Below are 15,260 nucleotides of genomic sequence, written 5' to 3'. Positions count from 1 at the left end.
AATGCAAATTAAAAAATACATACATACAAATTTTCATAAAAAAAAAGTTAGAATATGATTGGGTTAGGAGAAAAAGAAAATTTAAAGGAATATAAAAATGAGAAGAGCCACTTCGTACGATGAGATTCCCGATCGGTTTGATCGAATTACTTAAAATCTTTCTCCTTATGGTGAATCTTTTTCCTACGCCTTAAGCCACCGAAAGGTGGGGAGGATGAAAAAGGGGATGACCTCGATTGAAAGGGAAATGGCAACCAAAAGAGATCTCCTCGTAGGAATAATTTTTTCTTTTCGTTGATTTGTGAAACTCGAGTCAATGGCTACGCAGTATAGTGGAGAGCCAAAAAGAGGTTGGCCCGCTTCATTGGCCAAGTGAATGATCTTCGTTTCGCGGAAACAACAAAAACCACCATCGTGGTATTCTTTTGTCTTGGGTTTTATTTTTGCTAAAATCGAATTTGAACTACATTATTAATAAATTATTATGAAGTTAAGCTCATCTCTTCTTTTTTCATGTACATAATATCGTTTGTTTAAAAAAATGAAAAAGACCATGATTAAGATGGTTGGGTCGGTGAGGAAAAGATGATGGGGATAAGACGATGGGATTTGGATCCCAATTGGATCCAAATTATGAGAATACTAAGGATCCTCACATCCTAACAGTTTATTGTATATCTTGCGTTAGAAATTATTTTTAATTTTGTATTTAATATTAAACATAAATAGTAATTAACGAAAAATAATTGCAAGATATACGATAAAACGGTTAAAATGTGAAAATTTTATGAAGCCTCAAAAAGAGAGATGGTGGGCCGACGAGAAAAAGACAATATGGCGGGGTCAGAGAGGAAAGAGAAGATATTTAGTAGAGTAAATTTACGAAATTACCATCGCAGACGAATTTGCGGCAGTTTAACATCCACGGTATCACAATCCAATAATTGTCGTCCAGGTCCAGGGTCCTAAAGTCAAACAGTAAAGCAATTCCATTCAATTGGGCCCAAGGATTCAAGCATCCAGATTCGCACACGTGGCGTCCTGTATGCTTTCGTGGCCCCACCGCTGTCTCCACTACTCCACTCACTCCACTAGTCCACTACCCCTTCCGGCTACCGTGTGAAACGGCAAGCAGTCTTGCTTTAACCAGGGTTTCCGAGCACTACCATCTTCTCTTTTTCTTGTTTTTCTTGGCTTCTCCGGCACGACGACGACGTTTCACCTGGGGTTTATGCGGCGGCGGAGACAATGGAGAAGATACAGGCGGAACTGAAGGAGGCGGAGACGAAGCAGAGGAGTCTGAGCAAGGCGTACGAGTGCGTACACGCGCAGGCGACTGCGCTTATTATCTTCGCCGTGCAATGGAAGGATCTGGAGGAGCACTTCGAGTCGACTCGGTACTCGCTCGAGTTGCAACTCCGGGAACTCGCCCGTCGCGAGACGGCGGTCCAGGTGCGGTACGGGGAGTTGGAGGCGAAGGAGATGAAGTTCAACTCTGAAATCGAATCGAAAGCGGACGAGTTGGGGGGGCTTCAGAGGCTGATCGACGAGAAGGTTGAGGATGTTATACAGAATAAGAACCACTTGCACTCTCTCCAGTCATTGATTCAGGAATGTAGCAATGAGGTTGTGGTGCAAGAGACGAGATTGATGGAGGCTGAGGGTTTTGTTGTGGAGAAGAAGAGGGAGTGCGATTCGATTGAGAGGCGGGTTGAGCGGAGGCAGAAAAAATTGGATTGGGTTGAGAGAAGGGTGGAGGAGAAGTTGAAGGTGGCGGAGGAGAAGTCGAAATTGGCTGAGGTGAAGGCGGAGGAAGCGAGGGGGTTTGAAGAGGCGTTGGAGAAGTGTGTCGAAGAGATTGAGTTGAAGAAGAGGGAGTTGAATGAGATTAGGGGGTTGATTGAGAAGCGCAAGGAGGAGTTCAATTCGATAGGGGAGCAGATTATGGGGGCGGAAGAGTTGATGAAGGTCCAGGAGGAGCAGCTGGGTTTTAAAGAAGAGAGAATTAAGGAGGCGCAAAGGGCGGTTGAACAGTGCGACAAAGAGTTGAAATGGAGAGAGAAGCTGATTACGGAGGCGGAAAGGGCGGTTGAAGAATGTGACAAGGAGTTGAAGCTGAAAAAGGAGAAACTTGTTGTCATTGATAAGTCATTAGTGGAGTGCTCGAATGCGCTGGAATCAAGAGAGAAAAAGATTAGGGAAATAGACTCGAAAAAGGATAAAGATTTGTGCTTGCGTGAGAAATCATTGGAGGAGTGGTCCTGTAAGCTTGAGTTTAAAGAGATGGAAGTTAGATTGGGAGAGAGAATTGTCGAGTTAAAAGCTGGGGAACTCCAAAAGTTGAAGGAAGGCGAAAGGTGTTTGGAATCTGTCTCGCAGGTACTTAAACAGAAAGAGAACCGACTTCAAGACCTTGACGAAGAGCTCGAATTGAAGCAGAAAGAACTTGATTTGATAAAAAAATCCACTGAAGAACGCGCCAAAAACTTGGAATTGAAAGAGAGGCAACTTGAAGATCAGACCAAAGAGCTTGAACTGAAGCAGAAAGGATTTGATTCGATAAAAAAATTCTCTGAGGAACGCACCCAAAACCTGAAATCGAAAGAGAATACTAGTATTCTTCTTTCTCATGTGAAAATTGAGCAATTTGAACATATCCCTGCCAACAATGTTGTTGTTCCTTCTACCTCAAGTAACCAGTCCAGCGTCAATATGGATGGTAGAGGCTTGCTGTTGTTCATAAATGAGCATTTGAAGACATATGTTCTATTGGGTAGTGAAATCTCAGCTGCTCTTCAGGCGTCACCAGACCCGGCAAAATTAGTTTTGGATGCTATGCAAGGTTTTTACCATGCAAATTCAAGTGCGGACAAAAGCGAGTGTGATTTTGATTTACGCATTACTAGGATGACTTGTAGCCTTTTGTTGGAGAATTTAAAGAGTGTCTCCCCCCAAATTAACCCTGAGGTGAGAGAGGAAGCAATTAAGTTGGCAGGTGATTGGAAGGTTAAAATGAGGACGGACAATTGCTTGGAGGTTTTGGGTTTTCTGCGGCTTGTTAGTACATATGGAATCACCTCGTTTTATGATGCGAAGGAGCTTCAAAGTCTTTGTGCGATTGTTGCTAAGGATGAACACACAACTGAATTATCCTGGGCTTTTGGTATGACTGGTGAGGCACCTGGTAAAATCTTTTTGCTTGTTCATATTTATATCTAAATTTCTAATTTGCTTGTGTTGTCTCTTTATTTTATTGCATACATATATGAATGGTTTCCTGATTTACTTTGAAAAGTCGAATGTTCCTATTATGTTTCTCACCCTTGTTCAGTCAATAAGTAGAACTGTATATCAGCAGCAACGATGCCTTTTAAGGGCTCGTTTGTTGTCCATAGAAGATGAATTTTTCACTAAGGAAACTTATCTCTTCCGATTAAGAATGGAAAATTTTCCTATTCGACATGCCTTAGAGTGTCTGCAGTTTAGAGCAGGATTGTTTACTAGTCCCTTGAGAAATTTTTGCAACGGTTGTCATATTTTGCAAAGATGACAGATTATCTTGCAATTACGTAGTGTATCTAGTTCTCTTCTCTTATCTCAGAAGAATCTCTTCTTTTACCATTTCATCTTAGATTTTATTCCAAAATAGTTTTTTTTTTTTTTTTTTTTTTGGGAAATTAATCTTATTGCAATTTTTTTCATGAACTTCATAATTGGTCGTTTATAGCATGCGTCAAGTTTTCTTCTCATTTATCTCATCTTCTTTTGATGCCATTTCATCTTAGATCCTCTTATTGCACATTTTACATATACTTCCGAATTGGTCTTTTAGGCCATCGTTATCTCCAATTTCCCCATAATACCATCTTATGCTTGCAAGTTTGCAAAACAAGTACATTTTGCTTTGATAGGATTCTGAAGTGATAGCTTATGACCACCACACCCACACCACACCTTACCATTTGACTCAAAGCACGACAGGACACAATGCTCTGGATACATTTGATATGTTACATTTGGAACTATTCACTCTCTAACCTGCCCACTGCATTTTCTTGTTTCGTACCACAGCCAAAATTGAGGCCCCAGAATCTTTACCGGCAAAAAATGCAGAAACTCGTTCTTCTCCGAATCTTCAGCTAACTGCCACCAGAGATGCTAGTGCTACTCATTTGCAGGGGTTTTTAAATGAGCTTTTCAGTAGGGATCGTTTGACACAGACCGAAACTTGGGCTGCTTTTCAATCGTCATCAGAACCAGAACCAGAAAAGTTTGTGATGGATGTGATGCAAACTTCTTTTGATAAATACTCCAAAATAGAGGATGCTGGTTTTAAAGAAATTGTCATGGCAAATTACATTTCACTACTCAACATGCTGATGAGAATTAAACCGCATGTTGGACATCATGTTAACAAAGATGCTCTAAAGCTAGCAATCAATTGGAAATTGAAAATTGGTGCCAGTACCCAACCCCTCGAGCTTTTGGGTTTTTTGCAGTTCATAGCTACATATGGACTGCTTTCCATGTTTAATAGAGAGACTTTAGTGTTGCTTGGAAGGATTTCTCAGCAGAAGCAGGCGCTAGAAATATGTCAGACGCTTGGTTTAGCTGATAAGATCCCTGGTAAGTTTATTAAATTAATTTCTCTGTGTGGTAGTTACTCAAATTAGTTTATCGGCATGCTATTTAAATTCTCTTTAAAAATTCCCCAAATTTGGCCATAGGTATCAGTCACTATAAGTGTCCCAGATGCCATTTTTGTGCCCCTTAGTGTGATAGTTACTTTTTGTTGGTTTTATACTGCCTGAAGGAGCTGATGGCTTGGGTGTTATTTAACGCTTTATAGATGATTGAGATGGTAGCGGCTTCTGTCCTAAATTCCTAATCCATTCTCTCGTAACCAAACTAAGCTTTTAATATCACCATGCAATGTGTGAAATACAAAATCGTGGATTAAAACTTTTTTCAGTCTTTCTTATTTCTTTCCAATTGAAACATACACAAAATTGATAGCAATATTAGAGAGAGAAGAAAATACGTTGATAAAAAGAATAAGAATGAGAAATTTTCTCTTACACATGAAAGAACTTCATCTGTTCATCCCTGTTCTTCAATGTCAAGAGTGAAGCTTTCTCAACCTTCTATAATCTTTCTTCCTCAAGATATTAGACCCCATCCTACTCTCTAGCCCTTTTTTTTATTGGAAAGTAGGACGTAGGTCATAATTTTGAAAAGAATGCTGCAATTACAAGCTCGAAAGACGGTTTTATTGAGAGACACATGTTGGACCGGTAGCTGTTTGATTTGCTGATAAATTTTGCAATCTTGGTGGATTAATCTGATAGGTAGTTTTCTGTTTCTATTCAAATCCTTTTGTGAAAAGTGCAGGGTTACAAATTTCCGGAGTATGATGATGCTTGTTCTCAAAACAAAGGGATTCCAAGTTGCTCAATCTTTTTCTTCCACTCAACAAATAATAGTTTCACAATTTACTAACAGTTGCCAGGGTTTTTGAAAACAGCAATGAAAATTAGTATGCAATTTTCGGTTGACAATTCGACTTCTCAGTTTTTATTTCTTTGTCATTCCTAGTTTTCGCATTATTCTTTTCTTTCCCTAATTGGGTATATTGCTTATATGTTTTAAATGGAAAAAAAATGAAACAAAAACTTAAAATTGTTCGGAGCCACAGGATCTTAATATGACACCTGTATGATGAGGTTTAAAGTTTAGGTGGGTTAGGAGAAGATAGATTAGGAGAGAAGCCGCTCCTGGGATTAAGAAACCAACAGTAAGTACGTCATATGAGATGGGTAAATGTACAATAAAGTTAAGCTATGAAGAGATTATCTACATAATGATCTTTTTGGCCTCAGTTAATTCCCCCGACGTGTATATTTTCATTAATTTGATATCTATATGGGAACAATTATCCTCTCTTACGATTTAGAGTTCCTGAGTTGGTGTTCTTGCTCACTGGTATTTTGTGTTTTCCTTGCATAATTTTGATTCTGCTTTAACTTGCATCTTTTTCCATCTTAAATTTTTTTCCTCTTGTTAATGCATTTGTCAACGTTACCTTCTTTATGTTTGGGTGGCACTACTATGATATTTTCGTCTTGAAACTTCTTTGGAGCAGTTTTGATAAATCCTGCAATTCTGTTTTATATGCAACAGAAATCATTCGGGGTCTTATTGAAAAGAAGCAACTAATTGAGGCCGTTCGATTGATTTGCCCGTTTAAGTTAATTGAGAAGTTCCCGCCAGCACCACTCTTGGAAGAATTTGTGGAGAATGCGAAGTTGTTGTGCATTCAAATGAGCAAGAGACATAAATTATTTTCTGAAAGGGTAACCATTGTATTTTCTTTCGACATCCGATATCTTCAATGTAAATATACATTTACTGACTCATACTTTTTACCTTTGTTCACAGGATAAGTGTGTAAACGACCAGATTGCTGCTCTTAGAGTTGTGATTCAATGTATCAAAGATTGCAACCTCGAGTCCGAGTACCCTTCCAGGTTCATTGAAACACGAATAGCTCTTCTGGAAAACATGAAGAAGAATCGCAGACGCCAAATGACATCTCCTCCCTCCAAGGTTGAACAACAAGGGAAGAAAAATTCTCGAGTCTCCAAGGTTGAGGGACAAGAGCAGAAACAGTCTCCTGCCTCCGAAGTTGAGGGACGGGAGCAGAAAAAGTCTCCTTCCCCTAGAGTTGAGGGACGAGAGCACATCAAACCTCTTGCCTCCAATGTCGAACAAGGGGCAGAAAAGCCTTTTGCTTCCACTGTTGAGGGACAAGAGCAGAAAAGATCTGTTCCCTCCCAGGCTGAATCAGAAGAACACAGAAGAGGCAAGAAACGTCAACCCAACACTTTGCCTCGCCGCATTCAACCACCACAACAACGTCGAAATATGTATAATCAGACATCTGCTTCCCCTGGTACATCCTATTCATCACCACTAATCACCCCAGGCTATCGGAAGCCAGGTCCGTTGCCTGGGGAGAATTTTCAAAGCCATGCCGAATCGTGATTAGACCGAGTATGAACCTGCTATACGTACTAACTAGGAAAGACCACTGCGTAACTCTGAAGTCCCGTCCTAGTTCGCAATGCTGCTTACGGATACCTTCCTCGTAATGTACCCTTAGTTTTTATGGTGGCACTATAAGTTGGCAACTCGTTGTCTTCTGTAAGTTGCACTACCACTATTTAGGAGAGGCGACATAATCTGACCTGACTATTGTAAATACCCTTTGGCATAGATAGTGTTGTTTTTGTTTTTTTTTTTTTTTTTGGGTCCAAACTTGACTTGGAGTTGTATGTATCCACAACCTTATAGCTCGTTTTAGAGTGTTTTTTGAATGACTGAAAATGTTTTGGTGAAATTAAGCGAAGCACCATGTATTTGCTTCTTGCAGGAAGCACCTAAAGGGTTTTTTCATGATCCATTTTGGATTTTTACGAAGGATTAGTTCTTAAAACATTTTTACAAAAAACATTTTCAATTCTTTTAAAAGCACTTACAAAACAAGTCTTAATGTTTTCTCACACTAGACTAGCTATAACAATGTGGTTCGATTTTGCCACAATTCGTCTTTGATGAAATTGAACCCGTAGATCTCTCACTTACAAGTGAAGAGGAATATCACTACATTGTAATAATAAGTGACGTGTTTTGTTAACACATGAACAACTCCTTTCTTTCTCACGTGCACAATATGTGACTTTGATTTAGTTGTGATTGACAAAAACTCCACGGCAAAAATCATTGAAATGCATTCATGTTGTGCACCACAACTTAAAACACCAAATTAAGAGAAAAAAAAAATATGGGAACTTTAACGAAAAGTTTTTAGTACTTGTTCATTTTAATGAAAAATCACATTTTTACATTAAAATATCAATTCTGATACTATTTACTTTACCCTTTATTTTGTTAAAACTTAAAATTTTCAAGCTCTTTTCATTAGTTTGCTTAAAAAAATAAAAGTTTTTAGGAATGAGATTAAAATGAACGGAAGTATTTTGGAAATCAAAAACAATTTCACCCAAAATTTTTTTAAGTCATTTTAAAATAACTTTTAAATAAGCCCTGAGCTTTCTTCACGTATTGCTCAGAGGACAAAAATTCATTTATCGAGCGTGCGAATATGAAATACAAGATTTTTATCCTTAAGGTTGGGTTGAACAAAATCGACATTTTAATTTGTCAACAATATTCAAATTATTATTATTATGAGATTTATTTAAATTTCGAGATTGTTATCAATCCATTATCCATTTACAAATTTTGAAATTTAAATCCGTTCAACAGGATAAATATTAGCATGGTCGTGGTGGGAAAAATGCAGTCAATTAAATGACTAAATATCCTTTCCAAAAAAATTAAATGACTAATAGAGTTGTATTCAATTAGGAATTTGAGAGATTTTAATGGATTTATCCATAGATTTTTATGAAATTTAACCGATTCGTAGAGATTCCATGTAAAATTTTAATTTAATTTCCTCAAAATCTAATGGGGAAATGTGAGATTTGTAGATGCTTAACTACAAAATCTTAGCAGTTCCCTCTAATTCCTCAACTTTTCCAAATTCTTTAAATTCTAATTCTAATTGAATACACCTGGAATGTTGTAAATTTCTTTAAAATTCTAATTGAATACACCTAGATTTCTAAGGATTTTAATAAAATATCTTAAAATCCTAATTGAATACACCTTAAATTTCAGAGAATCACTTAAAATCTTGATTGAATACCCTAAATTCATTAAAAGAATTAAAATCCCTCAAAATCCCAATTGAATACACCCCCTAAGCATTTGAGAAAGTTGAGGAATTAGAGGAAATTGGAGAGATTTCGTAGTGTATTTTAAGTATCCACAAATCTCACATCTTCCCATAAGATTTTGAAGGAATTGAATCAAAATTTTATATGAAATCTATACAAATCAATTAAATTCCATAAAAATCTCTCAAATTCTCAATTGAATACATCCCCTAAATATGAAAGAAAACAATACGAACGAAATAGTTGGACACGTGGCAAATTGCATGCATTGGGTGTCCCTCCTGTAATCTCTGAAGCATAACACGTGAACACAGTAGTTGAACAATACACAAACGCTCTCTTTTCTCTGCGCTCTCGTTACTCTGTTTAGGGGTTTTAAGAAACCGAACCTTCACAAAGGCGGGAAAATCTCCACACGGCGCTAGGGTTTCTCTTCGCCTTCTTCTTCCAGCTCCGCCACTTCTTCCACCAACCGTGGCTGCGTCCGCGCGGTTAAATTTTGTAACTAGGGCAAAGAATGGACAAGATTCAGGCGGATTTGAGAATCTCGGAGGAGAGGCAGAGCAGCCTCTGCAGAGCGTACGAGAGCTTGCATGCCGAAGCGAACTCCGTCGTTCTGTTTTCTCTGCAGTGGAAGGAGCTCGAGGAGCACTTCGAGTCGACCCGTAGCGAGATCCGGACCCGATTACAAGAACTCGAGAACCGCGAGAAGGAGATGGACGATCTTGGGAAGCGGCTGGAGGCGTCAGAGTTGAGATTCGACTCGGAGATGGCAGCCAAAGCTTTGGAATTGCGTGGAATCGAGAAGTCGATTGCGGAGAAAGTGAAGGAGTATGAATCAGGTAAGCTCCGCTTGAAATCGGTTGATTTGTCGATCGATGTTAAAAAGAGGCAAGTTTCGGAAGTTGAAAGCTTGGTTAGAGAGAAGGAGAGGGAGCGGGATTCAATTGATAGATGTATCGAAGAGCGGAACAAGATATTGAATTGGTTTGTGAAAAATGCGGAAGAGAGGTCTGTGGAGATTGAGGCTAAAGAGAAGGAAGTGGAAGAGGTCAGGACGGTGTTGAGCAAGTACGGAGATGATATTGAGTTGAAGGAGAGGCGGTTAAATTCGATTATGGAGTCGATTGAGGAGCGGACTAAAGTGTATGATTTGAAAGAGGAGGAGATTAGAAGGGCGGAAAGATCGATTGAAGAATGTGACAAGAAGACGAAATTGAGAAAGGAGAAACTCAGTTTGATTGAGATATCGATCAAAGGATGTGAGGAAGAGATGAAATCGAAAAAGGAGAAACTTAGTTTGATTCGGAAGTCATTGGCTGAATGCTCTAATACACTGGAATCCAGAGAGAATGCAATTAGGGAATTGGAGTTGAAAGAGAGGGATTTTTGTTTGCTCAAGAAACCAATGGAGGAGTGGTCCTGTAAACTTGAATATAAAGAAAGGGAACTCTGCGGATGGTTGGAGAAGCTTGAACTGAAAGAAAAAGGATTTGAGCAGAAACTAGAGGAACTTCATTTGATTGATAGGAGGGTTAATGATATCTTCGATGACGTTCAGTTGAAAGAAAAGCATTTGGATTCACTCCAACAAATGATACTTGAACATGAAAAGCGTTTGGATTCACTCTCCAATGGACTTCAAGTTAAAGAAAGGAAACTTGAACTACAGGCCAGAACGCTTGAATTTAGGCAGAGAAAGTTTGATTCTATTCGTAAATCCGCTGAAGAACGTTCCAAGAAAATGGCATTGGAGAAGAAGACTAATATCCTTAATTCTCAGGTGAAGATTGAGCAATTGGAACATAATCCTGCTAACAATCCCTCTGTTCCTTTGCCCGCAATTATCCAATCCAGCATCAACATGAGTAGTAAGGACTTGCAGTTGTTTCTGAACGAGCATTTGAAGAGACATGATTTATTGGGTACCGAAATCTCAGGGATTCTTCAAGCGTCATCAGACCCCGCCAAATTAGTTTTGGATGCAATGCAAGGGTTTTACCCTTCAAGTTTGGTTGTGGAAAATAAGGAGTGTGATTTTGACGTGAGCGTTATTAGGAGGAGTTGTATTCTTTTGTTACAGGAGTTAAAGAGAGTCTCACCGCAAATTAATCCTCCGGTGAGGGAAGAAGCAAGAAAGTTGGCAGGTGACTGGAAGGATAAAATGACGGTGGCAGTAGAAAATGGGTTGGAGGTTCTGGGTTTTTTGCTGCTTATTACTACATTTGACTTGACCTCCACGTATCCTGAGAGTGAGCTTCAAAGTCTTCTTCTTGTGGCTGGTCAGCAAGCACACGTTGCACAGGCTACTGGATTGAGCCTTGGCATCTCAGATAAGGCACCCGGTAAGCTTTTTTCTTTTATTCATATTTATATCTGAATTTTAATTTGTATAATTCTCTTTCCCTTATTTGAATATGTTTCCGCGTTAGATGGAAAAAAGGGAAATTGAATGCTTATAGTTCTTGCGTTGTAGATTTGCTTTATACTTATGCATTTTCGAGTACAACCGTAGAGTGTTCATTTACTTTAAGAAGTTAATAAGCAATGAGTTTTAAGCATATCTCTAAACAAGAGATCCTTTTAGGCCTAGTTGTATTCTGCAAAGAAGTGTTTTTATTTGATTTTTCCTAAATACTTTATCCCGTCTCCTAGTCAGAAAATCGTAATAGTTGCTGTGTGGTCATTTTATAACTATGTTGTTAGAGGCTCCTAGCATCTCTTGTCCATGTTTTTTTCTACTGATTTATTTCGCCGTGATCTCAGTGCTGGTGCCAAACACATGGTGCTCATCAGTATATCATTTCATGATTTTCATCCTTGATGCTAAATTATATTTTTAGGCAGTCACTTTCTCCAGTTTCCACATAATACCATCTGATGCTTTGACATTTATGCAAAATAAGATTTATACCTAATTGGTATGCTACCACCACCGCACCTTATCTCTTCACTGAAAGCACAAGTGGCACGGAATGCTATTAGTATCTCTTTTATTTTGGTACAGAATGATATAAATATCTTTCAGTAAAATCTTAAATTCAGAATTACCCTCGGTAACCTATCTACTACCATTTTTTGTACCTTACTGTAATTGCATAGAGTGCAGCATAACCTCTGTCAAAATTGTGGAACCTGAATCTTCACTGGCCAAAAGTGAAGCAACTTTATCTTCTCCATATTTTCAACCAAGTGCCACCATTGATGCAAGGACTTTGCAGGGGATTTTAATTGAGCATATGAAACAAAATCATTCAATGCAAAAAGAAATGTTGGCTGCTCTTCAAATGTCATCAGACCCAGCAAAACTTGTGTTGGATGTGATTCAAACATCTTTTGCTCGATACTGGAGTAGAGGAGAGGTTGCTTTAGAAGAAACTTTCATGTTAAGCATGATCGACCTTCTGGAGGAGCTAATGAGAGTCTCTCCGAATGTTGGACCTCATGTGAAAGAGGATGCAATAAAGCTAGCGTACACGTGGGAAGCAAAAATGAAGGGCAACACTGAAAATTCATCGGAGAGTTTGGGATATTTGCAGTTTTTAGCTACATACAGATTGCTTTATCGTTTAAATGAAGATGAGATCAAAAAGATTCTTGGGATGATTTATCAGCATAAGCAGGCCCTAAAAATATGCCAGACACTTGGTTTTGTCCCAGGTAAATTTCTTGAAAATTGGCTTTCATAGTGTGCTGTTTGTGGTCCACTTACTATTGCTCATTTATTTCTTGGAATGGTATTTAATTTCTTCTGAACTATGCAATATTTTGGCTAAAGTTTTTAACAACATTGTCCTAGATGTCATAGATTAGACTCATAGTTATATTGTGCTCTAGTTATATTTGGGTTCTTGAATAGTTATCTTCGGGTTCTTAAACCTAGTTATCTTGGATTTCGTATTACACTGCCGCCAGGAGCTACTGGGTATTAGCAAATGGCTGGATAATGACTTAGAAACCGAAGATAAACTTCATGAGACGAGATGAGGGATAGGAAAATGCACGACAAAGTTAAGTAAAATCTTGTTTAGAGATTTCTTTTGGCTGGTTTCGTCTGGATTTGTTCTACATTGTAAGCTCATGTTTTTCGGGAGCTCTGTAAATTTTTGCAGAAATGTGTTTTTTGATTGGTTCGGAATTTAGTTTGTGGAATTATCCTCTCCTAGATGAGAGTATCGTTTAAACATGTGTTTTCTCACGGAACTGTGTTTTCCGGCTTAGTTATGATTGTTATTTCTTTTCCATCTTAAATATGATTTCCTTTGTTAATGCATTTGCTCATTGAGTGCAGTTCTTTTTTTTGAAACGTCTCTTGACAGTTTGATGATCACGCAATTCCGTTTTACATGTAACAGAATTTGTTAAGAAGCTAATTGAGAGGAAGCAACTTCTAGAGGCTGCTAGACTTATTTGCACCTTCAAGATAGCTGAAAAGTTCCCCCCGGTACGGCTTCTAAAAGAATATGTGGAGGGTGCAAGGAAGTCTTGCAGGAAAATGTGGAGGAAAAAGAAATCACTTGATGAAAAGGTACTTTCACTCTGTTTTGGACCGTCTGATATCTGCTTCCTAAATCTAAGCCATCCAATTTAAATGCTTATCCGGCAAGGCTTACTTTTGCTCACAGGAGGAGGTTGTAGACCATTTAATAGCTGATCTAAGAGCTGTGACTCAATGCTTCCAAGATTACAACCTCGAGTCTGATTACCCATCCAAGGGCATCGATATGCTGATAGTTGAGCTGGAAAAAATGAAGGAGAACTGGAGACGTTGTGAGCAATCTCTCGTGTCCAAGGTCGAGCAAGAGGTGAATGAACCGTCTCCTGCCTCCAACGTCGGACAAGAGGGGGAAAAGGAGGACCAGTCTCCTTGCCCCAAGGTTGGACAAGAGGAGCGAAAAGCTTCTCCTTCCTCCAGGGTCGGACAGAAAGAGAAGAAATCCCCTCCTTCCTCCAAGGTCGGCGAGGAGGAGACGAAACCGTCTCCTGCCACCGAGGTCCGAAAAGAGGTGAATAAAGTGAAGAAACTGGTGAAAAAAGCGAAGAAACTGTCTATTGCCTTCAAGGTGGGACAAGAGGTGAAAAAGGTGAAGAAGCCCTCTCTTGCCTCCAAGGTTGGACCAGATGATAAAGCGGAGAAGAAACCGTCTCTGGCCTCCACGGTTGAACAAGAGGAGAAAACAGAGAAGAACCCATCTCATGCCTCCACGGTCGAACAAGAGGAGAAAACAGAGAACCCCCCTCTTGCATCCGCGGTCGAACAAGAGAGCAAAACGGAGAAGAAACCATCAGCCTCCAAGGTCGAGCAAGAGGAGAAATCAGAGAAGAAATCTCTTGCCTCCAACGTCCAACAAGAGGAGAAAAACGAGAAGAAACGCAGTGCCAGTGCTTCCGACTCCACATTTCAACGGCAACAACGTCAAAGTAAACGTCCTCGGATACATGTACCAGCAGCTACACCGTACCGAATGTCAACCGTCCCTCCTGCCTACATGTACATGTTCTGGCCCAACCCTCCTACATATGGCTATTATTAAACCTAGTACGAAGAACCAGCCATGCATGCTAACCTTGAAGAACCAATTGTGCGTGCTGATTTTGATTTTTGCCACCCTCTTGTGGCTCAGTTGTTGAAATCTTCACTTGGCTTTTTTGGATCCAAGAGTTTTGGAAATCTTTGACGTAGTTGGACTAGTATTTTGAAAACATTAATATAGATGTTCAATGTTTATAGACGAGTTCCTTGCAGCAGTATTTCAAGTTACTCACGTACAAGAATACGTGCCAAGTTACTCACGTACATGAATATGTGTGAAAAAGTTAAAACGGTGGAAGTATGTGATTAGTTTGGAATATTGCTTCAATACTTCCTGGTATACAATGATATATTGCCTTCAAGGATGGTCACTTAAGCTTAAATTTGATATTAAGAGTTCGGATTAAAGCATTTAATTCTCCAACCTTGGTATCAAATTACAAATTTAAGGATATGTGACTACGATTCTTGGGCAAGTGGGGTTGGATGTGGCCCTAGCTAGGCCCATATGGATTACTGGGTTTGAGCTCGGGGTTTTTGCACCGAGTGACAGAGAAAATTAAGAACTTGTTTGAAAATGCTTTTAAAATGGCTGAAAGAGGTTTGTGGTCAAAATGTTTTTAGAATAAATTCTTAATAAAACTGTAAGTAAATACTGAAAAACAGTTAAAGTGCTTACATGCTTCTTGCAGAAAACACTTGAAGTGCTTTTGAAACCTAAAAATATTTTATCTAAAAACATTTTCAATCATTTTAAAAATACTTACACGAGCTCTAAACCCCCGATATAAGTAAGTTTCTCTCCATAAGTTCTCATAATCGTTTGTTATCAACTTATCATCATTAGCCCTCATGTTTAACTAATTAGAGGGTGGTGGATTATTGTTAATCTTTTATTCAGGATGGACTTGCATGGCACAACC

At 39.0% G+C, this 15,260-nt stretch overlaps 2 protein-coding genes across 2 annotated transcripts; both read left to right on the top strand.

The window, feature by feature from the left end:
- The first annotated feature begins 1,248 nt into the window (after positions 1-1,248).
- Positions 1,249-7,297, top strand: LOC103928355 (FRIGIDA-like protein 5). Its single transcript, XM_009337388.3, has 4 exons — positions 1,249-3,184; positions 4,072-4,626; positions 6,181-6,353; positions 6,439-7,297. Exons 1-4 carry the CDS (start codon positions 1,249-1,251, stop codon positions 7,042-7,044), a joined length of 3,270 nt encoding a protein of 1,089 aa, XP_009335663.2. The 3' UTR covers positions 7,045-7,297.
- Positions 7,298-9,321: 2,024 nt separating this feature from the next.
- On the top strand, positions 9,322-14,487 carry LOC103934051 (putative leucine-rich repeat-containing protein DDB_G0290503). The gene is made up of 5 exons (XM_048573058.1): positions 9,322-11,149; positions 11,907-12,464; positions 13,160-13,332; positions 13,430-13,831; positions 13,880-14,487. Exons 1-5 carry the CDS (start codon positions 9,322-9,324, stop codon positions 14,336-14,338), a joined length of 3,420 nt encoding a protein of 1,139 aa, XP_048429015.1. The 3' UTR covers positions 14,339-14,487.
- The last annotated feature ends 773 nt before the right edge of the window (positions 14,488-15,260 follow it).

The sequence above is a fragment of a genome, unplaced genomic scaffold (genome assembly GCF_019419815.1).
Source record: "Pyrus x bretschneideri cultivar Hongxiangsu unplaced genomic scaffold, Pyrus_bretschneideri_v1 Contig11, whole genome shotgun sequence".
In the NCBI taxonomy this organism is placed as follows: Eukaryota; Viridiplantae; Streptophyta; class Magnoliopsida; order Rosales; family Rosaceae; genus Pyrus; species Pyrus x bretschneideri.
The sequence above is the reverse complement of the archived record's forward strand: the minus strand, read 5'-3'. Positions and strand labels throughout refer to the sequence as shown.